Here is a 25093-nt window from a genome sequence, read left to right on the forward strand (position 1 = left end):
TTGCTTTATCCTTGCTCTTTGTACATGTGGTTTGAATCAAAATGATTTGGTCTCAGACTGGGTTTTAATCCTATCAAATGTCAGTTACGGTCTACAGTTGTGGATCCCCCATTTTTATCTGATCTACTGCCAAAGTCCTGTCAGATGGATCTGAGAGCCCCTTCACCGTAATCTCTCATATTCAAATGTTTTCATTTGAACTTTAAAATTTATGTTCACCAGTTAAAGTTAGCGGCTAATAAACTGTCACAACTTTTACTTTTATGGCTATATTTTTTATATTTAGTGCAATAATTTTTTTTAATTTAATTTTTTTTTTTTTTAGCCAGTAGTGAAGTTTGCTTGAAGAATGTAATTTATTTAACTGTTAATTATTGCTCTTAGCTAATAGTTTTTGTTTTTTACATTTCTTTATTTTTTCAGACTTTCATACTGTTAGCTAATAGTTTTTACAACTAGCAGTAGTTTTAGCTTATATGTTTGAAGTATTTATTCATAATTTGAACTAGATACTTCAAACCTTGATCAGTGTCAGTTTAAAGAATTAAATAATTAAAAATAGTATTTTAATTACTTCCAACTGTTGATTTATACATTTAACTAATAAAGCTGCTAGCAAAACATTTAGATTTCAAAATTATGAACAAAGTTTAAATATATGTGTGTTAAGATTTGGTTGTGCTTCAAAGTATTTTGTTTTCTCTTTCAACTTTTAGTGTTAAGAATTGAAGTTGTTAGCAATGCCTTTAGGTTATATTTTTTACTTGTTTAATCTTACAGAGAATGTGATGATTTCATGGATATTTAAAGTAAGCACTGAGAGAAATTTAGTAATGGCAACATATTAAAAGAACAATGTCTTATATATAATACATTTATATATACAGTGTCAAAGAAACCTGTCTTTGAGTGAAGATTTAAGGTGACAGGAAATATAAATAAATGCAGCTTGAATCTTTACTGAAGCTCAGTATTTGAAACAGTTTATTCGCTGCTGTAATAATTAATGATTGAAATAATAACTTTAATATTGGCCATATTATATTTACATTACCAAAGTAAGATGACTTTAGTCTCATGAACAACATTAAGTAATTGTTATTTACTAGCTAATCTTAAAATGACTGTTCAGTACAGAAATGAAGCCCAATAATCATGTTTTACAGTCCTGTGGTCTCAGCCTCAGATACTTATCAAATCAAAGTTTGAGGAGTTTATCAATAAAATTACTGAACTATAACATTTTTGTTTTAAATACACAGAAATTCTCACTTTCCTGAATTTTTAAAACATTTTCCTAAATCAGCAAAACTGACAGCGAGCTTTTATATGTGATCCTGGTTAATCAGATGAAAAAGTCAGTAACAACACATCTTTTTGTTTTTGACAGGTTTATAGAAAAGAAGAGAAAATACACAACATCATAAACACATTGTTTATCTGGTGTGATGACTTGTAATGGACAAGTGATGTTTTGCAACACTTTTTTCAAGTAGTTTAAAGAAGATGCAAGAAGGGAAAGAAATCAACAGCACTTGGATCATGTGTTGACTATTTATATGGCACAAGTCTTTAAGTAAGGGAAGAGGGTAACAGGAAGTATATTATAAACAGTATGCTACAAAATCTTGTACTAACAAAGATCACATAAACCTGAGAAATATTGTAGGTAAAGCAAGGCAGAGTTTAGTACTGGGAGTATTTGAACTAAAAGCACTGCGTTAACTATTAAAAAGAAGAACCCCCATCCCCCTTTATCTTCACATTTCTAACTTATTTCCTTAAAATATTACGTTTCTACAAAATGTACATTCTGTCGCTGATATTCATGGTTAAACCCATAAAACTGTACACATCTGTTTTCATTGCTAACAGTGATTGTAATGGTTGAAAGTGACAACACTGAGGTCGGACCGATGAGCTTAAATGACACGACTGATAAAAATATTAAGTCAAACTTAACAAAGAAAGCCCTTAGAAATGTCCGATTTGCACTTCCTAAACATTCCCATCCGTTGAAATTGATAAACCCTCAACTGGCGTGTGCTTGGGATGCAGACGGTTTGGAGACCACCGAGAATGCCTTGCAGCAGGAGCTGATTCTGCCAGACACTCGTGGGAAACATCAGAATATAACATCATCGCCTTGACGCCGACAAAGTTCAAGGCAAAGAAAGCTCGTGTGAAAGAAGTGGAATGGGTTCATATTCTTCAGGCAGGCAGATAAACCGCTATACAAGATTAAAAAATAAAATAAAAATAGCATTCAAACCCTGTGGAGGAATATCTGATGGATCTTTTTCTCGGTATACCAACCCTTCCTTATCGATTTAACAATAACAATTGATATAAGAAGAAACATTCACCATCTTTGGGGGATCCAAAACCAGGATCAAAAGATTTCTCCTCCATTTAAAAAAAAAAAAAAGAAAAAAAGAAAATGTGCGCACATGTGCAATGTAAACACTACGGGGATTATTTTCCTTTGGGATTTCAGAGTCAGCATGTCTATGAGAGCCGAACAGCTTTTTGTTCACTGATGAGGGGATGAGGTAATGTGTCAGCAATGCACGGCACACTTTCTCCACTCGCAAAGTCGGGATGACGTTGTAACATCCATCCGCTCCCTCCAGGTGGAGTCTGGAGTAACATGTAACCCCTGTGTGCCCCATGAGTCAGTATGCAAACGCCGGCTCTCTCGGGGCTTATTGCTCGTGGGTTCTGCCGGGATCTCGTAGTTACAGTTTGCCTTGTTTCAGCCTCTCTATGTGATGGCAGAGCTTCAGTGCGGGCCCCAGTTTCAGACCCATATACTTCATGATCATGTCGCTCCGCAGGAGCATCAGAGCTTTGCCATCAATCTCCTGTGGAAACAGACACCGGGACTTGTATTAGAAAAACAGAAACACTGTCATTAGCTTAAATAACCATGCAGTAATTTAAAAAAAAAAAAAAAATTCCAATTGAAAACAAATATTTTGGGGGTCTTCAGCAGTGAGTTAGGCCCCAGTTGTGGGGTTTTTATGCTGAAAGTGCATCTCGCTGCTCTGCCTCCAACCCAGAAAGTCTGCTGGGTGCACAGTGTGTTAGATAAAGACCCAGGTGACACTGCCTTCACAATCAGACACAATATCTGTCAAAGGTTTTAATAAATGAATAGGAGAGTGTGCCCAAACCTTTCACTTTATCAGATTGTTGTAACAGCTGGAGTAAAATGAGGTTCATAACTGAACATAACCATGACCATCTTTTCACAGGTAAAACGATGGAAACCTCGAGGCTTATTCTAGATCTTGTTAAATTAAGGCCATCTTTATCATCTTAGCCTGAGCTGCCTTAAATAGAGTGTTTGCAAAGTTTCCTTTCAGATTTAGATCACAGACGATAGAAAACGGGCTTATTGCCGCCATCTGTGGGTAGTTGAAGATGTGCGATTGAATGAAACTGGAGAAGAAGGAGAAAAAGCAATGAAATTACAGACTTCCTTTCAAGATGGTTCTCCACAAACGAGCTCCAGAGTAAAAATGAATACAAACAATGAAAATCGGATACATTTTTCATTAACTTACATGTTTTCTGAAGAGCTCAGCATGAGGTGCCAAAGCTGTGGGGTCGGCGTCCCTGACGAACTGCATCACCTCTTCGATGGACCAGGAGGAGGGGTTTTTGCTGGGGAACTGCAGACTCTCCCTCTCAGACGCCAGAGCCTCGGGACCTGTGGTGGAGCTGGCAGCTGCACAAAACATTGAAATGGAATTAATTTCTTCTCATGTTCAAACTCCAGTAGCAAATTACAGAGTGACTGGCAGGTTACGTTCATCTGGAACTCTCATGTCTGATTTCCATCTCAGAAAGCTGGAGCTGCCCCACTGACACAACGATCCAAGACAGCGGCAGTTTTAATCTGTAGCTACTGTTGTTTATTTGTAACTCACAAATATTAAATAAGCTATCCACAAACCGCTGATCAGGCTCCATTCATCAAAAGAAAAACCTTTTATGTGGTATTGCTAGTGATGCACAAATGACCATAATAAGAATCAAATCCTCTGAGCCTCCTAGTTGATGAACCGTTGGTAACAAGTTGTTGTGTTTATTACGTTGGCCAAAACATGCTGGGGTCATGCACAGCTGGAGCTTCAACCTCGTACAACAGCTCACAGTCTGCTAATGTGGAAAAAAAACAAAACAACAACAACAACAACAACAAAAAACCCCAAAACAAACTATTTGGAGGTCAAAGTGAGAGAAACAAAAATAAGCATGTTTTATTTTCATGCCTGTTTTGTCTGTGATAGTTTCCCCTATTTACTCATTTGGTATAGTAACTTCATTAACACATGGATCACTTAGGATCTGACTTTAACTTCATCAGTGGGGACTACCCATCACGCACTGCTCGCCACTATGGTGAAGTTCATGTCTGAACCATTGGAGAACAGCTGATTACAACTTTATAAGTACATGATTCATTTATGATTTATGTAGATTTGCAGCAGAGCACCTTTTATATTGTGTTATTTAAAAGTCTTTTGAAAACACAGGTGTATCTGACACACACAAGCTCTCTCTCTACCTTCGACTCTTCTGAGGGGTTGTGTGGAGCTCATTTCTGCAGGGTTAGATGAAAGGCGGCGCATCGGTGTGCTGCTGCTGCTGTGATGGTAGAGGCTGCTGGCCTGGGAGTGGTACTCCGAGAAACTCCGCATAGTCTGGGGTCGCGGGGTCATGGAGTTGGAGGCGGAGTCCATGTAGCGCTGCTCCTTTATTAAGCCATTCTCTTCATGGGGCAGAGTCTCTGCTGGAAAGAGAAACAACATGCACAACTTTAAAATGTCATTTTAGACAGAAAGAACACACACAGAATTGTGAATTTGCAGATCAGCGTCTGTAAAAGTAATCCCTGTGAGTCAAAAGCTCAGGGTTCAGAGACGTCTAAACGTCCACAGTTTTTTCTACTTTTGGCTCAGTATGAGGTCATACAGTGGATCTCTTTTATATGGTCATCTTAGGCGCACAGATCTGGCTGCACAGTCATTGCGCGCACTGCTTGCTTAATTTTGTTTCTCTACACGTTTTAAGATGCCGCAGACACGTCCAGACGCCTTCCTGACCGCTCCGCAGGTCACATTTCATTGCGTGTTGTACTTGTATAACTATGCACGTGACAAATAAACAATCTTCAAAGTTCAACGCACAAATCGTAGCAAAAACCTAATCAGGGGGGTTAGCCTTGACCGTTGAGGGGCAGCCAATCAGAGGAAAGTTTGCCTCAATCCTTTATCACCCACATATCACCGGCTGCCTGTACCCATTTTGTCATTTTGGTTGTAAAACTAATTTTTCAGGAATTAATGGAATTTTCTTTCTAGCCCAAAATGGCCGAGTTAAAGTAATGTGAAGCACAGATGGTAAGATCAGTGTTGCCAACTTAGTGACTTTGTCGCTATATTTAGCGAGTTTTCAGACCCCCTTAGTGACTTCTTTTCTAAAAAGAGACTAGCGACAAATCTGGCCACTTTCTCTGGTGTTATTGGAGACTTATTTATGACGGCTTTTTGACGTGAAAGTGCGTATCACTCTTACGCTCAACAAGCAGCGGTGCTGCGGTGGGAACCTCGCCCGTGCCAAAGCGCTTACGGGCGGAGGATAGTCCTCCCCCAGCTGCTATCAGGGCAGGAGATGTTCACACCTATGCGTCCAAGCGGCAAATGAATCGCGCATGAGCGAAGCCGCAGCTCTCGCACTGACTGTAACGGAGTCAGTTCTTCTTTTACTGTTATGATGTTTTGTGGATCACAAGGTTTAAAACTACTTATAAACACACAAACACACACAGTAACTCCACTAGAGTGCCTATTTCGGGTCACTTTTTTCTTGGTCCAAGCCCGGATAAAGGAGGAGGATTGGAATTGTGACATTACAAAAAAAAAAAAAAAAAAAAAAGCAATAATTGGTAAAAGAAATTTTATTTATAGTTCTAAAATCTTTCGAAATGCATTTAGGACGTTTTTTTTACTCACTTTATGTCTTTTCCACGATGTTATTTCTCTCTCCTACAACATAGGTTACAATTACATTAGCATGACCAATTATGCAAATTAGGCGATGACATCATTTAGCGATTTCTAGCGACTTTTAGGACAGCCAATAGCGATTTTCCTTACTGAGGAGTTGGCAACACTGGGTAAGATCGAGGTGGAGCTGATTTTTCTGATTGCGTTCAGACAGTAGTAGCTTGCGAGTGCTATGCACTACCACAATACACTCTATTTCTGTAAAGCTCGTCTTCTCTTCTTTCCAAAACCATTTGAATTTTCTCTTTATCATATTTTTCTCTTTAACGGTGACTGAGTAACGATCAATTAACAAGTGTTTGCTGTCAGTGGGCCCATTTCACAAAGTATTCTAGCTGGGTTCAAGAATAAAAATAAAGAAGTGGAAATGAGGATAATAGCCCCCTCCCGTAAGCTGAAACAAGCCCAAACAGGCACTCCTAACCACATTAATATCTTAGCAGGCTCTAATTAAACACTGAGATTATGACTGTTTTCCTGGGCTTTGCACTCTTTATCTGCTTTTAATGAGGAAGTGTACTGTGCAGCAGTAACAGAGCTAACAACAGCAGAGCTATGGGTCACAATAGAGTGAAGCTACAGTGCTGATGTATTCAGATTCAGGCAGTGAGGACAGTGATTCAGTAACGTCACTTTACTGGGATGATTTCTAATTGTTTGTGCACTGAAGACTTCCCAGTCTGGGAACACTGGGACAGCTAAGTGAGCTCAACCAGCTCTGTTTGACAGAACCAGAATCACGCAAAGCTAGCCTAGCAGAGACCAAGAATAAGCATACAGAGTCAAAAATGTGTGCTTACAGATTACAAAAAAATAAAAAAATATTTTATACAAGGTTGCGTTTTTCCACAAATTAAGGTTTCTGAATAATTTTAATTGGCTGCCATTTTCAAAAATAACTACATTACATCCTGATGTCAGCTGGTTATGACGTCACTCTGGTGTCAAAGGGCATTTTAATGAAAAAACTGATTTAGGTGTGAACTTGAAAATGAAATCAGCTTGAGGCGTTGCCCACCATCACACAAATCTGATATCATGAAAACTGAACAGTAGACTGCTAACAAACAGACAAACGTAACAGATTACATAATCCCGCTCTTCGGGATAAGATCCGTAAGGAAAGCTGTACCTTCTGAAGGATGAGCTTCAGCACGTAAATGTTTAGGAGACAGCGGCGCTGCATACGGTGGAGAGACTCCAGAGAGACTTCGTTTACTCCCTCTTGCCAGTGATGGCGCGTCCATCACCTCTTCTTTCACTGAAACACAGAAACTCACTTTAACTCACACCAGTGGTTTGTGTATAAATTACACCACCACACAAGCTCAAATATCAGTAAAAAGATGACTGTGTGGCTTCTGAGATGTCTTTAGTTCTCAGTTTGATTGCGCTGTCAGATTTTATCTACAGCCTAGTTGCACAATCTGGATCTAACAAGACACCTGCCATTTTTATTCCAAGAGTGTCGTCACTCCACTAGCCTACATGCTTCATTGCCTGATCAGATTCTTTCACACAATCCTAACAAACACTCTTAGTCCATCTGTTTGAAATCCATCTTTTGAAGAGGGCCAAATTTCTCTCAGGAGGGATCTTTGGGTTCCAAGAGCCTCTTTAGCTTTCTTGGAACCATGTTAGTGTTAGCCAGCTCCTCCCAACAGATGACGCACCCGAACTAACGGCTGTTGGCATCCCCACTCCAGCTGAAACCACACAACCGGTTACTACTGACTGTTAGTCAATCGTTAGGTGGTAGGTCCTCTGCACTGGTAGATAGTTGTGGTTTGAGCCACACAAGAAAGCAATCAGGATTTTCCCCCAATTTTTTAATCTCACTGCAGTCAGTCAGCAGCTTTGATGTGTCATGCTCTCATTATTCCCACCATCCAGCAGCTGCACAAACTAAACAGGGTTAAGGAGGATTTTTTAGCAGTGGAAATGAGTCCAAAGTTGTGATATACGACTGTATACATGGACATTCCTCACAGCATACCACTTAATCTTAGACCTCAACTACTGTATGTGCAAAAACTACAGGACCACACAGGACAGAATCTATATTTCATGTTCTTTACACAGGTGAAATAAATCCCAGAGCACTACATCTGTGGCTGTAGGATTCTTTGAGATGCTCTCACCTTTCTGTGACAGGAACAGAAACTTACACCACCTTCATTTAGATGTGCTAAGAGTTTGTCCGTCACGTTCCACTTTTTTCAACAATGGCGAATTCAAAATTCCACATTTCATTTTATATCTGAGAAAGTTTAAAGATAATCACACAGAACTCTCGCTTTTTTTAATGGATGTGTGGAGTTTCTTCTTCCAGATTATTGCAACATTTTTCTTTGTGGTGCAAATGAGACGTTACTCTTGCGTTACTGCTGGTTTAAAATGCAGCAGTCTGGTTTCTTACTGGTTTTAGTAGTAAGGCAGGGCAGGGATAGCTCAGTAGGTAGAGTGGCGGCCCCATGATCGGAAGGTCGGGGGTTCGATTCCCCTGAACAGCTACCCTGAGGTACCCCTGAGCAAGGTACCGTCCCCACACACTGCTCCCCGGGCGCCCAATGGCTGCCCACTGCTTCACTAAGTGAATGGGTTAAATGCAGAGAGGGATTTTCCCCACGGGGACCAATAAAGTACACCTTCTTCTTCTTCTTAGTATTCATCACCCTGATCCTGGCTTCTCTACCTTTCTCTAGACAGCAGAAACGTTGACCCCATATTGTTGCCCGTTCGTAGCATTAGATCATCAGGTTAGGTCTTCCTGCTGCTTCCAAAGTCCAGGATTAAATACGAAGATGATCAACCTTTTGCATTAGAAGCCCTTGATTGTTGAACAACCTGCCTGAGGGGGATGTGGCCCACTGACATCCCTTCTTTTACTAAACTTCCTTTTATGTAACATCTTCTTCTTATCATCCTCCATCACTTCATATCATTTTGTAATGTCCTTGAAAGTTTCACTTCTGAAAATTTCCTTGGGTATATTTTCTGTTATAGCTGATGGAGTTTTGTCTTTATATTTTTCCTCTGTTCTAAATTTTTCATTTTAAACTGGATTTGTTTGCCCTTGTGTCTCTTTTTATTTGAATTTACCATCCCTGTTTTGCTGGTTTGTCAAAGTATTCTGTAAAAGCAATTTGTAAACAGTGCTATTAAAAATAAAAAGTTGCAGGCTTTACCTGATTTCTTCCTCTCGTAAGCCGAGTAGTGGCTGAACGGCTGGCTGCTGAACAGGTTGTCGCACTGCAGATGACGACACATGGTCTCCAGGAAGCGCAGTACAAAGGAAGCACTGGAAGCTGACGGTAGCCTGACCACACGGACTCCACCATCTGTTCTCACTGTGGTGATGAGAACATGTTTTAGTATTCTATCAATCATCATGCACGGCTGCCTAAGGTGACAATAACAGAACAACTTTATACCTTTGACGACCTCCCCTCCGCCCGAGTCATTCTGCAGAGCGCTGAGCAGGACTTTAGGCTGGTATGCACAGTCTATACATGACTGGACGACCTGCTGGAGCACAGAGTTCACTGGACCTGGTCCAAAGTGGTCAGGTAGATGCTGCATCTGCTTCCTGTCCAGGTGGGGTCCGCAGTTTCCGTGCTTATTAACGTACACACACACTGAAACAACGCAGACACACTGAACTAATCAGACATTCAAATGAGAGCTTTCATTCTGTGCACCAGTAGAGCCGTTAGCGTTTACCTGTCGAAACCACTGAGTTTAGGTTGGCAGGACTTTCCTGTGGCACCTGGATGCTCGGCAGCTGTGTGGAGCCTTGGATCATTTTGGGCTTTCTCTGAAAAACAGATGTTTATAAACAATTTAACAATAAGGAATGTTAAAGTAAAGCTAATTCTTAGTTCTGGGTGTATATGTGTGCTAGGGCAGTAATTATAACCTTGATTAAAGAATTAAAAAAAAAGTTATGAGGGTAGTGTCTGCATTATGGCTGTAAGTCTGACAAAAATGGTTAAATGTCTTAGATACATGCCCTCCTTTGCAGTGTTTACATCTTTCAGAGCCACGTTTGAAAATCCTGCTCTCACTGAAATAAACTGGGTAGAAAAGTGCACCACTGTGAGTGAAAAGGGGGTGCACCTGATGCATTACACAATAAAACATTAAAGTGATGACATGCTGCTGTAAGCTTTAAGCTCGGTTAAAGCAATGCTCAGTGTTTAAAGGTTTCACAGTGTGGACACATTACAGGCAGATGCTGAAGAGCTTTGTTTTCTTTTTATGGAAGCATACTTCCACCTTTCCAGGCTCTCATTACAAATCAAAATGTAATCTGCAAACAATCATAGTCCAAGGAGCCAATCACAACTGCAGTTGCATTTGGTCCATTTTACAGAAATCATAATCACCACAGTTACCAGCTCAGCACACAGACCTGGAAAAACTGAAGCAATTTTGATGTGTAACTTTGTCAGGACACGCAGTTTAAAAGAACATTGGGGTTTTTCATGAAATTATTCAAAGATGTAAATAATGCCCTACAACATCAACTGCTTGCTGTTTAACCACATTGTTTGGAAAATAGGAAACAAAACTCCCCGATACTGTTGTTGGGTAGTACTGTTTTCTTGAGCTTGTTGCCTAGAAAAAAAAAGGAATTTTTGCCACATTTTCAGTGTCGTTTTCATTTCAGGACTGCTGCGGTTGTACGGCAGTTTTCCCAGTTGTTGCATCTATTTTGTGCCTGTGAAAATGAAGCCATTATTGGCGTTCATTGATGATTGTGGACAATCGCTTTCTCATTCCAACATGGATACATTGACTGGATTTCAGTCGAGCATATAACGCTGGTAAGTCCCTCAATCAGAAGATGTTTTGGACTGTGATAAACGGTTTTAGAATCTTCAGGGTCAGAAAAGTGAAAAAAGCAACAATTTGAACATTTCGGATCATTGTCCATAGTTCTGGCATGAAGCATGTTTTAGTTAGTATGATTCAGATATAATGATAATGACAAAGCCCAAAAACAAAAAGGATTTAGTGATAGTTGAACTGACGTAGCTTGTGTATTAATTTTGTGCTAATCAAGCATGTTTTCCTAAACTAGAAGATGATACCTTTCAAATTGAATTGTCATACATGAGTTTTTGCCCACTAATTGTTCTCTTATAGGCTTTTGTATTTGGGTGTGCTGTAAAAGGGAAAATTTAATAAAAATGTGTGGCTGATAACAGATTAAACAGTCAAAGCTGGGCCTCACCTTGCTTCCCGGTTTGGGTCCTCTCTTCTTGTGAACTCGGGGTACCAGCTGTGTGTTTTCAGGTACAGACCCATTTTGGGCCGCGGCTGCCTCGGCCACCGCTTTGAGGAGAGCGATGGTCTCGCTTTTGGGCCGACGGCCTCTGACCCCCTTCCTGACCGGCAAAGGGGGCAGAGGATTGGGGAGTCTGTAGGGGGACTGCATGGATCGCCGACTCGGTTTAGAGGGCGACGAGGGAAGAATCTGCAGGTGCTTCGGCAGAGTAACTGCAAGAAAAACAAATGGAGTCAATGAAAATATGTCCTTGGAATAAAACGTGCATAAAAATGTAAAAATAGGATATTAAAAAAACAAAACGAAAGCAAAACAGATGACATGCAGGTCATGCATATGGACAGGGTTGTCAAAGGGTGTCCCTCAGGTCCCTCGGGTCAGCGCTCAAACACTACAAAAATACCTTACTGCTGCCTCCAGTACCCTCTGGACCCTGAACTGGCTCCCAGTCAAATAAATAGGAACTCATGCTGAATGTTTTTTTTTTTTTTTAAATTTAAAAAATAAATAAATTTTAAAAAAAAAAATATTCTGGGTGCCAGCCTAGGATAGGATAGCATAATGTTACTGAAAATGACACAGGGAGCGCCCCAAATCAAAATAATATTGTGTATCATTCGAACAGAAGCCAGTTTTAAACAAAGTGTTTTTGGATCCATACAAAAAATTTCACCAAGTGAAAGTTTCATGAAATACTGTAATCTTTGCAGTTTTTGTGTTTCTCTAACCAACAGCACAGACACAACAGCTAATAAGCTACAAAGCCAGAATGACCAGTTCACAGGTTTTGGTGGGTGTTTATATGTGCAGTGATTTCTGTTTCCCTTCTTCTAAACTCTCAACATACTGGAAAAAACAAAACAAACAAAAAAAACAAACTACCACATATCCACACAAAGCAACAGCCCATGTATCAAATACTTGTGTTTGTGTGTGTACTAAAGAATACCTAACAATAGCAACGTGCAGAGAAACAAGTGATAAAAATGCTTTTCAAGGTTCTACACAGACCAAATAGTGGTAGGGAAAGACTTTTTCCAGCTTTTAAAGTAGTCTCAGGGCTCATGTATGACACAGAAAACTAAAGAGGGCTTTAAGTCTTTCATCTGTTCTGTGGTTAATAATCTTATCCACTATATAAGGAGTGCTGGTGCAGTAGAGACTACACTGAGCAGCTTTTATGTAAACATATATTCTTCCATGTAAACAGGTACGTAGTGAAGAATATAAATCCCATTCCTCCTCCTCTTTCCTGCTGCTGCTTTCCTCCCTTCCCACTTGTAATTCTGTCCGTTTCATCCCAGCCACCCTAACAGACACGCACACAAACGTAACAGGCCTCCATACTGATCTGCAGCTTCACACACAATACACCGCTCGTCTCCTACGACTGTTGGCTCGGGGCTTCTGACGCTCTCAGAAGCGTCAGAAGCCCCGAGCCTGCGGCTAAGTTCTCATTTCTGAACTTAGCTGCAGTCTACAAAGAGGACCACGTCAAAAAGTAGACATTAAGATGATATAGCAGCGCCGTAGAAAGGAAATCGATCCAGATTGAGCATGTTGTGTGTGAAGCAACAAACTCACAATCAGAGGCAGTGCAGGACTACCGGTCTACTTCTTATTAATCCAACTGTAAAAACAATGGCTGTGGAGCATTTCCTGTCACCAGCTCTGCATGTTGAAGTCAGGAATGAGGGAAACTGAGGACTTGTTGACAGGCAAGTCATCCCAGATAATCCTCCTTTCTAACTTAAATATTTACCACAATTTACAAAATGACCTTCATGTTTCACGTTTTATTTAATATGAGCTAAAACCAGCAGCTGACACCACAAAGTTATCAGGAAAGTTCCCTGCAGTCACAGATTGACCACTTTCTACAGCTAGAGGAGTTACAGCCTGCTGGCCATTGGAGAAAGTGCAGGTTTTGGGCGTTGGCCAGAAGCTCCGTAATAAATGGGAGCATGCAGATTGTTCAATGGTTCTTTAAAAATTAAAATAATTATTTAAAACAGCTTGTAGACAAAAAGTCAGTTTAGTTTTTGTAAATACAGTCTCAATTTCAAAGCATTTTAACTGTTCTTACACTGAAGCCAGTTTTATCCATTAACTATCACTGCATGCTGATAGGACGGTTAAGGACTGTGGTGGTTGAAGAAGTGTGAAGATATGTGTGAATGTGTGTGTGAATGGGTGAATGACTGAATGTAGTGTAAAGCGCTTTGGGGTCCTTAGGGACTAAGTAAAGCACTATACAAATGCAGGCCATTTACCACATCTTACACCTATCAAAATCCACCCAAAAAATCCACAAACAAAAGCTGTTGGTGCTATGGTTAGCTACAACTTCACAGCATCCCATTAATTCTGGGTGATTTCATAACATTCGCCTATGACACACACAATACACCCCCACCACCCACACACACCCACCCACAAAAAAAGAAGGACATTTCTGTGCTTTATCTGCTTGTCCTCTAGCTAAACTCTGACTTTCCACTTTAATGCCATATGGATTCATTTATAAAGCCTTCCGAGAGTTTAGTGAAGAAATACCCACCGCCTTTGTTTAACAACACAACTGAATAACCACCAAAACCACCAACCCAGCCTAAGATGGCCATAATCACAACCACACAACTGAAATAACAACGGTAAAATGGTAATATTCATCCACTCTCCTCAACCAACATATAAATCAAGTATACCGCTTTGAGGTTTGAGCCTTTCAGCATTACTGCCACATATAGTTGCCACACTTACAGTTTGATTATTTGTTGCATTAATTCCCTTTACTTTTTCTTTTCAGTTACCAATCTGCTGCTCCCTTGTTGAGGGTGGAGCTGTTAATAAGAGGACCAAACCATCCTCTGCAACAGCATGGGGCCAATGGACTTTTTTTGCATGAAATTTAGTGAGTGTTCCTATAGTTTAACCCCTTTTTGTTTAGAATGGTTTGCTCTGCTACTTTATAGTTTGTTTATTTACGTTCTTGTTTTGTACATTTTTAGGTCTATACCTATTTCATATTCTTGTGTACTTCTGATATATATTTTTATTTTCTTGGGTTAAATAAAACCCTTTCTTCACACTCGCCAAATCTGAGCATTAGTTAGGTAGTTTTTGGGTCAAGGTGCGGTGACTGAGTGGGTGAGTTCTGTGGAAGTCTACAGAGAAATCATCAGCCCTGAGCTCTGTAAACACTTTCCTGATGAGTTCATGGGCTCATTTATTTTGTTTCACATTGAATAAAACATTAGGTTCATTTTGTAAAATTACAGTTATTTTAACAGTTAGAAAAGCAAAATAGTTAATCTTGTCTGACAAATCATTAGCCAATCGGCATGTAGTTTTTTTCTTGTCACATTTCAAAAAACCAAGATGGCAATGATGAAAACGCTCATCTCTATGTTTAATGACGGGACTGCACTAATTAACAGGTGAGATCACAGTGGCTCACATCCATCTTTTATAGTGTTTATGGGGACAGCACAGTGAGAACTGCTTGTCTAGCTCAGCTAGTTTGATGGAAAATCTGCTTGGGAGTGTAGTGGGTTAAGCATTTGCCTAACAAGCAAAAGATCCCTGGTTCAATCCTGGAAGAAAGTAGGATTGGGATTGCATTAGGAAGGTCACCAAATCAAACATGTGGAGCAATGCCTTATGAATAAGCAAGCAGCCAAAAGTAGCTGCTTCTTCACTTATGAGTCATTGATCTGGGAAGCTCATCTCACATATATCCGGCAAGCAGCACATTCTGAACAATTTGTACATGTTTCATAGTTTTATTTTTACTGTGCTGTGGTGAGGCAACAGTTAAGAAAGATAGCAAGTTCATTCAATATCCAGCTCTTCTGCCAGTGCAGCGATCAGCTGCAGACATTCCTCTTGAATTGAGTGTAAGGTTGCCACGTATGGAGACAGTTTGATACAGTATGCATTGTGAAGATTGTATATATAGACTAGGGCTGGGCCATATTATACCGTTCACGGTAATACCGGTATAATGTTAGGCAACGATAGGAAAATGAAATATCGCGATAGAATGGGAGTAAAACGCGCATGCGCAGTGCCTTTGTTTTCATACGCACATGGCCGATTGTTGAGTGAAACAGATGAACCAGAATTGGTTTGTAAAAATGGTGCAACTTCCGTGATGTGGAACTGGTTTGGTGTTTGTCCGTCAGATACACGACAAAGCACATTTTTTTGCAGAACATGCAAGCGGCCGTTGTTATTGTCGTATTTGTCGGACTAAGATGCTCTTAAATCTGGGAGTAATCTGGGTCCTAAACTCCGTATTCTTCAGGTCAAACAACACTGCAGCATCACTTAGAGTTAAAAACTGTCTAAATTCTTTCATCTTTAATAAAACGATCAGCATTGCTGCTTTACCAGGTGTAACTATGAAGTTTAACTTCCAGGCATCCATGAAAACAAAATGTATTACATTTAACGGAGTTAGACGTTAGCAGGAAGCTAGCGGAAGTTAGCTCGCTAGTTTCGCTAGTTACCTAAGCATGATATAGCATGTTCTGACTGAGAGATTTCTGAAAAAAATCAAACGTACAGTTCTGCTATCACTTCCAACATAAATGAAGACAGGAAACTAAACAGCAGTGACGTTTGTAGGGTTACTGAAGTTGGGCTAGCTGGTATATAATGATGTGCTACGTGATCGCTAGCGACACAGCTATGTTAGCATAACATAAACAGTGAAGCTGGAGGACGAACACTAACACTTTTCCACTTATAAAAGTTAACGTGAAGGTTCTTCATGGTTAGAAACAAATGCAATCGCATGGCAGGATGTTGTAAACGGACCAAACTTCAGTCAGGAGAACAACTGAGATAATCCATCCACAATATGAGGTTAGTCATTAATAGACTGCAACAACATGGGAATAGAGCAGCTGCCAGAGAATTCAACATTAATGAATCAATGGTACAGAAGTGGAGGAAGCAAGAAGAATGAGTTTAATAAAGTTTGATTTATCTGACTGCTTTGTTTCGCTTAATGTGCCTTATAATCCCGTGCACCTTATGGTCCGAAAAATACATACTGCACACTGCAGTTTAATGTTGCAAAGCACCTCTTTTTAACTTCAGTGGATATTATACATGGTTATGCTCAGGATATGTCAGCCCATTTCTACTGGAAATGCCTTTTGGTTAAACTTTCAGCAAGGAATTTGCATTTGCACTGTTACATTTTTATAAAGCTTTAATGTACATAAAAACCAGCTTCTTGTTTAAGTGAAAATAAATGGAAGGTTGTCTTTTTGCGCTAGTAATGTTGTGGAGTTGTATTTTGTCTCGCATCAATTATATCGTCGGTTATATCGTTATCGCAAATTTTCAAATATATATCGTGATAAATATTTTTGGCCATATCGCCCTGCTCTAATATAGACTGAAAAAGTAAACTTAAGGAACTTCACATGAAGACATGAAACCTATGGGTGGATGTATTCCAGTTTGAGGGAAATACAAATTATCCAATTTTCCAGACAGAAATGGTAAAATGGAGGGTTACTGGAAGATTACATTTTCCAGTAATAAAATGGGAATGTTTGCAGCTGTGCTTTTTAAGCAGTACACCTGTGACTGTGTCCTCTGATTGGTTGGTCCCTGTCACTAGGTGTCACTTGGTGGTTTATATTTTTTCTTTCCTCTCATCTCTCAGAGAGAGGTGGAAGAAGTGTAAAAGACCTTTATATAACTTCTAAGAGCCATAATATCACTCACTGAAATCCATATTCAAATCTATATTCATGCACATATCCAAATCTGTTATTCTTCTAAAATATGTGCATTTATATGTAATGTAATCACACATACAGAGGCAAACCTCAAGCCTTTTCTACTGTGTGCTCAGCACCTGTTAAAAATTACCCTGTGTATATTTTCCTCTGTCAGACTAAGCAACAAGACAACATGATTAATGTTAATTGCGTTTATATTTATCTAACTGTGGGTGTAATTTCCGGGCTGGTGTGTGGGGGAGAGGAGGAGTGTGCTGCAACTAAATGAGCATGAATGAAAGATTGATTACAAACAATAGCATCTGCCTCAAACCGCATTATTTACAGCAGTGAGGAATGCGCGGATGTCTGCTGCCCCCTACAGTCGAAGACTTACCACTGTTGCCGGGTGGCTGAAGGCTGTGCTTAGTGAGGGAGCACCAGCCTACCGGGAAGATGTCTCGGGAGTCGTACTTGCACCAGTAGTCAAAGGCGCCCCGCCAACCGTCAAACATGATGAAGACCTCATCGCCCTTCACTTCTCCAATTGTGGCGGGGCAGATGAGGTACGGGTTCTTCTTGTCCACCGCCTCCAGCTTCATGCCTGGCTTAAAGCTATTCTGAGGGGGTCTTGGTGGTTCCTGGAAATAAAGGCAACGTCCTCATTCGTCATTGCAGCAGCTTTTAAATACTTTATACTTTTTTAAAAGGTTTACAGAGGTAATACAAACCTTTTTAAAGGCTGTTACTGGTGCCATCTCTGCTCCATTTAAGGTTCTCAGCAGAAACATGGGCCAAGAGGAGGCATTCATCCGAAATCCTGAAATGACAGGAATTTAGGCTTAAAACCAAGTTGAACTAATGCAGAAGACAGAAGTTACTGTTATTAGTAGACCTTGTTATTTAGTCAGTGCTGCTTGTTAGGCAGCATTATGGTATGTTCACATCAAAATTCCACACAATCCATCCATCCATACAAATGTTTAGACCTTTCTGCAACCCCTAAATATTTTCCCCGAACAGTCAACGGAAGCACTTCAATGATAGCTGGAACAAATAACATATTTCCAGAACATACCAGAAAGTCCGAAGATTTCACCCACTTTTCTCCGAGCTCGCTCATTTTCTACTGTCTAAAAGCGAAATTGAATCAAGCAACTCTTGTTCTCCACTTTGTTGCCATCAGTCGAGTCAGCAGCTTGTGGGCTGACAGGCTTTTAAACACAGCAACAAAAGAGTTTGTCTGCATTTTAAATCACGCATTTGAATCATGTTAACTTGTATCTTTGATCTACAGATAGATTATGTATCGAGTGTTTATTAAAATAGACTTTTTTAAAAATACTGTGACGTAAGGCCCTCGTTGTGGGAAGTTTGTTTATTAGGTTTCAGGCGACTCTAAATGCTCAGCATCAGTTTTTTCTACTCTTTAATACTGATGATGTAAATGAGACAGGATATTCCTAAAATAGTCAATTTAGGCACACAGCTCTGTTGCTAAAAAATCTTCTGTTTGTGATGGGTAGCTAAACAGAATACGCACTAAAACAGCTTGTTTCAGACAAAAGATAAACTGGGGGTCTGCACAGAGGCCCAATATGAGCTAAATAAAGATGTACAATATGATGAAAGCAATCCTGTCACCATGTATTTCTATTTTAAAAATATTCCAAACATAATTCTTCACATGTCTGACATTGTCTTGACTTCAGGTTGTAACAAAGTCAAAATAATGATGACATGGGAGTTAAGTCTTCCTTATTGAATAATTTGCAGCTCATGTTGTGTGTATTGTTACTAAAGATAAAATCAAAACCTTGTATGTGCTTCTTTCCAATCCTTACCCAGCGGTGGCTGCAGCATATCTCCATTCTTCTCACAGGTGCCGATAGGCTGGATATCAGAGGAGTCGACTAGTCTCCAGAAGTCATTGCTGTTATCACTGCCGTCCAGACGGAGGCGCAGACGGACCCCAGTAATACCCATCACTGTGGCAATGCAAACTGAGGTGGAGTTGCGTGGGTCGTGAGCTTCAAGCTTCATTCCCACCTTGAAGTCATTGGTAGGTGGGACTCTAACCTGAAGATAACAGAAAAATGTCACGAGTGTGGTTGCTGTAATCACAGCAAACAAACATGTTTTTGAACTCTCTATACAGTCTAACAAAAGCTGTCCCAGTACACCCAGTATGAGGTGTTGGGAGCATAAAAAACAAGTATCCAAATGAAGAGAATTTACTGAATCACTGTCCCTAACTGCCTGAATCCAAATACATCAGCACGGAAACCTCACTCAGTGGTGATCCCACAGCTTTGTTACTAGCTCTGCTGTGATTCACAGTACACTTCCTTGTTAAAACCACATAAAAAGGGTGCAAAACCCACACAAACAATCACAATCGAGGGCTTGTCTAGACCTGTATTTGCTTAGATTCTTAGATTCTACTAAAGTAGCTCTGAATGATTTACAATTCAAAATAATCCTTATTTATCTTACACTAGCCTATCTTACACTTGGTGCAGGCCCTCTGTTTGTCCTGTCTGAAACAATTGATCTGATTGGCAGGTCTAAGCAGCATGTAACTGGGACTGCTGCACTCACACTCAGACAGCCGCGTACCGGTCCAGAGTTCATGCATGAAAACAGTCTTTCAGCCCTTCATCAGACCGTTGAAACATTTAGTCAGTGCACCATTGATGTGACCCAGCTGATTAACATCGGCCAAAGCCATTTATAAACTTCATCTTATTTCCCGATTCCAGTGTCACTCAACGAGGCGATATCCCTTACATTTACATTTTCCTCTAAGACACTGGGTCTATATTCATGCAAATGGACCTCAGCAAATGTTTCACTAGACTAGCTGGGGCTCACTTCCTCCAAGGCTGAAAACTGCAGGTCCAGGTTACTCTGGAATGTTTTCTTGAGAACAACTCCAGAATGATCACAGTTTTTGTTATTTCAAATAAATACAATTGTCAGTAATCCTGCTAACACACAAACCAAACCAGTCACATGACCATGACTTTGGTAGCATTTATAAACTCAGGAGGACATACCTGACGAAAACAGGTTGCTGGTGCTGGTATCGATGATGTTTCCTTGAGATATTCTTCCCAGCTAAAAGCATCTAAAGAGAAACAACGAGAAAGCGATGTGAGAAAGTGAAAGTGTATTTCATCTATTAAATACCGTAATTGTCGGGCTATAAGCCGCTACTTTTTGCACAAGCTTTGAACCCTGCGGCTTTTAGTCAGGTGCGGCTTTTCTATAGATTGTCCATGATTTTTGTCATATCGTAAGACGATTTGTTTTGTTTGTTCCGCTGTTGTACGGCACTACGTTGCCTGGCGGAAGGATCGGGGTTCAAGAGTGGTATGTTGGTCACATGTCCATCCGCCAGGCAACATAGTGCCGTACAAGTAGCGCGAAAAACAAACTTCAAAGTAGCGCTACGCGTTCAGCGGGAGTCGTGGATGACGAGCGGCGATAAACTTGCGAAAAGCAAGTTGTGCTCAACTCCACCGGTGGATTCTGACAGCGTGGAAAAGTGTGAAAACATCCACGATCACCAACGGATTTCGAAGGGCTGGACTGCTGCATGATGAAGAGGAGGACACCGCCACGGCCCTTCAGAGGGTGTTCGACTCCGACACTGACAATGAGGATTTCTTTGGTTTTGAAAGTGACAACGAAGGAAAGAAGCTGAGAGTGGATGACGAAGCCATCCTGATCCTGTTCGTATCCGACACTGGAGAAGAGGACTTTGGTGGTTTTAGAGCGCAGGAAGATGGTGGTGAATGACTGACTTTTCTTCTTGTTAAAGCCGTGTCGCTGCACCTGAGCCTAAAAGGTAGTCCGAATCTATTTTTCTGGTGTGCTGTAGGTTATTGTTATGTAATACATTTGTTACTCATTTATGAAGCACAGCACATGTGCAAATATGTACCCATAACTTGTTTTTCAAAATATTAATAAAAGGGGTGTGTCTCCAAACAGCCACCTCTTTCCTGACAATTCCCTTTGTGCATATTCTCTTACATATGATAAGTCAACATTGAAACACCTGCGGCTTTTGGTCAGGTGCGGCTAATGTATGTACAAAACAGGATTTTCCCCTGATTTTAGCTTGTGCGGCTAATATTCAGGTGCGCTTTGTAGTCCGGGAAATACGGTATATCAATTATTAAATATTACAGAAATGAATATCCGTGTGCAAAAGCTTGAAATAAAACAGTTTATCAGTGTGTGAAATGTGACATTATACCATGATTTTAGTCCATCTATACAAGCCACACAACTGAGCTTCTCATTTCTTAAAACACTGAGAACAAAATCTCAATAATGACAAGAAATGAAGAACATCTCTTGTGGATGTTTAGCAGTATGTGATACAAACAAACCTCTCTCTGTTGCAATGGCTTGTCATTAAAAGCTCATGAGGAAGTTACATAAAACAACTATAATCCTGCTCTGATTACATAAATACCTATTAGAGTGCATCTTGTGTTTCATCAACTTCATCATGTCTGAGAGTTAAACATGAGAATGAAGTGAATCCTTTCACAATTAAAAAAAAAAACTTGAAGGGGTCATACCTGATTTCTCTTTTTTGGCTTCTTTCTGATCTAAAAATTACAAAGACAACAACAAAAGAAATTTAGAAACATTTTAAACCCCTATATCTTACTTCAGGCAATGTAGGCATTACAATACATTGTCCTTATAAATGTAACTTATATTACAAGCTTTAAATTACAGTCTGAACACAGAACATATTCATAATTATGGAATGTAATAGAGTATAGGCACCCTCTGTTAATTATAGCCATTTTATAAACAAAAAAAGTTAATTTTTCTAGGATAAGTGAAGCCCCGATTAATAGAACTGGTTAGAATATGAATTTAGTCACAATATGGGTGGTTTTCCTTTTTGGCTCAAGCCAAAACTTGTTTGGGTGGGCGCCACATACCCTACAATCTGTGTAACAAACATTTACAAACATCTGAGGGAAACTACTACCAGTTTTTTTTTTTTACATTATGAAAAACCCCCCATTTTTTTCCATTTTGTATAAGCACAAGTACCAGCTTCCTCAAACAAATGAAAGGTCCTTGCCTTTTAGCGGCGTTTTCCCCATGGTGACAGATGACCAATGTGGCACTTTTATGGTGATGAACAAGGTGCCAGATGATCAACCGACTTGTTTCCGTATTCTCTGAAAGTTTGTCCTGAAAACACAAAAATGGATCATTTGGGACAGAAACAAGACAGCCTTAAAAATATTGAAATAACAACAAGGCAATTTGTCCAAAGCAGAACATCCAACTCCAGGGAGTGTTCGAGCTGAAAATTCCAATTGTGAATTTAGGAATTCCAGCTTCCCACTTCAAATGTTACGTAGCATAAGACTCAAAGAGAGGAATAAAAGATGTGCAATTTAGCAAATGAGAAACTGGGATGGACAACTAAAGCCTGACTTATTATACTCCTTCTACATCTATTTGCGCAGGTATTTGGCTACAGAGAGTGAAGTATTATGGGTATTTAAGAAATGCAGACGACTGCCTGCAGACCTCTAAAAAAAACGAATAGAGAAAAAAACGATGCACCAAACTAGTATCTGGACTGAATATCTGGCAAATATGACATCTTTGTTTTGTGTTAACTTCATCGAGAAGAAGCTAACACAGCATGGAAGAACGGTCAGGTTTGGGGGTCAGGTTTTTACTGTTTGGGAATGGTCCCAGTCTTCCTCAGTGTCAGAGTACCAGGTTATTTATTGATCACAGACAGATATTTGGTATCAGCAGATATCAACATCTATGGTAGTGATATCAGAAAATGAAAATCTTGATCGGTACATCCGTTACAGCAGAATGAAAGAAAACAAAAAAAACAAACATGAATCCTCCTGATCCTCGAAGCGGTAACGCCACCATTATCAACATGAAGTGACAGATCCGTGTTGGAGTGAGTGAAGGTATTCAGCCATGAAATCAGGGCAATGCAACAGGTAGAGCCCACATGGCACGTATTTCACCTAATGCCTTCTTAAATCTCTACCATCCAATCTAAATTTCTGTGCACCTCAGGTTTGTTGCAGCAGCCTTTTTTGGTGCCGTGATGTTCCCTCTCACTCTCTTACATGATTAGCATATTGACAAATGGTTGTTACTTCTGCTTGATCCATCAGAGATTTCCCCTAATTTGCATAATTTCCAACTGGCTGTAGGGAACTGAAAGGGAATGTTACCTGTTAAGTACAATATGTATTTTAGTACTGAGCAGTTATTAATAATATCCCTGTGCACCTTTAAGGCTGAGACAGACTGGAGGGTGAGACCTTTTCTTTCAGTGCATATTAACTTTAATTATCTTGACCTTTTTTTTACTGCAGCTACTCTGTGGGCACTGACTGTAACAGTATTTGTGAACTGACACAATAAAAGGTTGAACAGCTTTTGTTCTGAGGTTTCGAGAGTCTGTCTCTGTCTATATTAACCATCCCTGTGTTATTCTTTTAGAGAACTAATGTGCAGATGTTAATTCCAGCTGTTCCTCAGTCTGCTGAAATAATCACAGCAGCTGCTGCTTATGGGTTGGAACAAATTAAACTTCTAAATATTAGCGTTTAGTTCATTATGCTCCTTTTTATGTGAGATCATTTACAATTGTTTACATCTACAGTCATCTCAGAGAGAGAGGAGATGCCAGCATCTGAATAGGGACTCAAATCAGCAGACCTTAAGTTACTAATCAGCTCAACTGACATTTAGCATTTAATATGCTAAAAAACCAGTTGATTCTGAGGAGGTCAGGCATGAGCTTATAGTTTTAAAGGAATAGTGGAGATGTCCCTAAAAATAGCCCACATAGTAAAAGTATGAAGATAGGCAAAGGATACTGTGGTTAGCAAAACGGAAATCAACCTTTTTTCGTAAAGTAAAAAACCATCAGAACCTCTTTCGCGTACAGTATTGTGGTTTTCCAGTAATGGGTCACTCCCACGGAGACAGGAAGCCTCGTACAAGGTGGGTTTTTTTCATGAGGTTCAGCTACAACCGGGCCTGTGGTGGGACAGCCCATACGACACAGTCTGCAACTTTGTGTACATTCCCTCAGTTTCATTCCCAAAACATCTGTAGAATGTAACTAACTCCACCACCAGGAGTCCCGTAAGTTAGTGAGTTTGGTATAAAGAAAGCACAACAGCTGTTCTAGGTCAGCAAATAAAAGCTGCGTGCCCTCCCCTCAAATTTACAGTAGAAACACGGTCTCAGTCATTGAGGTAATATTAGCCACGCTGAATTGCCTATTATAATGACGCTAATAACGCCCCGCCTATGAGCTAAATTAACGTTACATCGACCCAAGAGGTTATTATTCACAACACCTACATTTATAACCTCATAATTACCTACAGCCAGAACTACATTTTCTAATTTTTACTCTCAAATCAGCTGGTTATGTCGCCTCACCCACCAGCCTTTTAATGTTAACTTGGATTGTAACAGCTAGCGAGGCTACATGTCGAGGCAGGAAGGTATAATTTAATTAATTTATCATAACGCCGAGTTTTAAAGTGTTCCATATATGATGTATATATGATATATGATGCATCTCTGCTCTCTGTTGTGTAACATTAACGGTTTCAGGTAATAGTCTAGGCCCAATGTTGACAACTGGAACTGCTTGTATGTTAGCTACCGCTGCTGGCTAATAACTAGGTTGGCTAACCTTAGCGTTAACCCTCTGAGAACAGTTTCTTCCACAGTATCGGAGAGAATCGCACGTAGGCAGGATTGAGAAGCTTCCACGGATAATTTCCCCAAACTCCAACTCATTCATTCTGAAGTATTAACTTACAAGTGCCTTCTTTTTTCGACTGAAGATCCACTTTTTTTCTATTCGTCAGCTGCCATTTTTTCACGAATGTAGTGTATCCTTACACGTACGTAATATATGCCAAAGATTG

The 25093-nt window shown here is 40.0% G+C and overlaps 1 protein-coding gene across 2 annotated transcripts; it reads right to left on the reverse strand.

The window, feature by feature from the left end:
• Positions 1 to 1898: 1898 nt before the first annotated feature.
• Positions 1899 to 25093, reverse strand: LOC146546689 (sex comb on midleg-like protein 2). 2 transcript variants are annotated; one of them, XM_085264109.1, is made up of 15 exons: positions 24985 to 25093; positions 22234 to 22346; positions 21713 to 21742; positions 20174 to 20244; positions 18959 to 19193; positions 17846 to 17934; positions 17512 to 17755; positions 11317 to 11582; positions 9801 to 9894; positions 9512 to 9715; positions 9266 to 9427; positions 7210 to 7338; positions 4577 to 4798; positions 3570 to 3733; positions 1899 to 2864 (listed from the first exon to the last, which is right to left on the reverse strand). In XM_085264109.1, the coding sequence occupies exons 2-15, from the start codon at positions 22253 to 22255 to the stop codon at positions 2739 to 2741; spliced, it is 2058 nt and encodes a 685-aa protein (XP_085120235.1). In that variant the 5' UTR covers positions 22256 to 22346; positions 24985 to 25093; the 3' UTR covers positions 1899 to 2738. The 2 variants fall into 2 exon arrangements, with proteins under 2 accessions (XP_085120235.1, XP_085120234.1); XM_085264108.1 differs by having other exon boundaries at positions 4577 to 4801.

The sequence above is a fragment of the Mchenga conophoros genome, linkage group LG23 (genome assembly GCF_057382185.1).
Source record: "Mchenga conophoros isolate Kocher_MC1m ecotype Shallow Benthic linkage group LG23, M_conophoros_male_GT1.1, whole genome shotgun sequence".
In the NCBI taxonomy this organism is placed as follows: Eukaryota; Metazoa; Chordata; class Actinopteri; order Cichliformes; family Cichlidae; genus Mchenga; species Mchenga conophoros.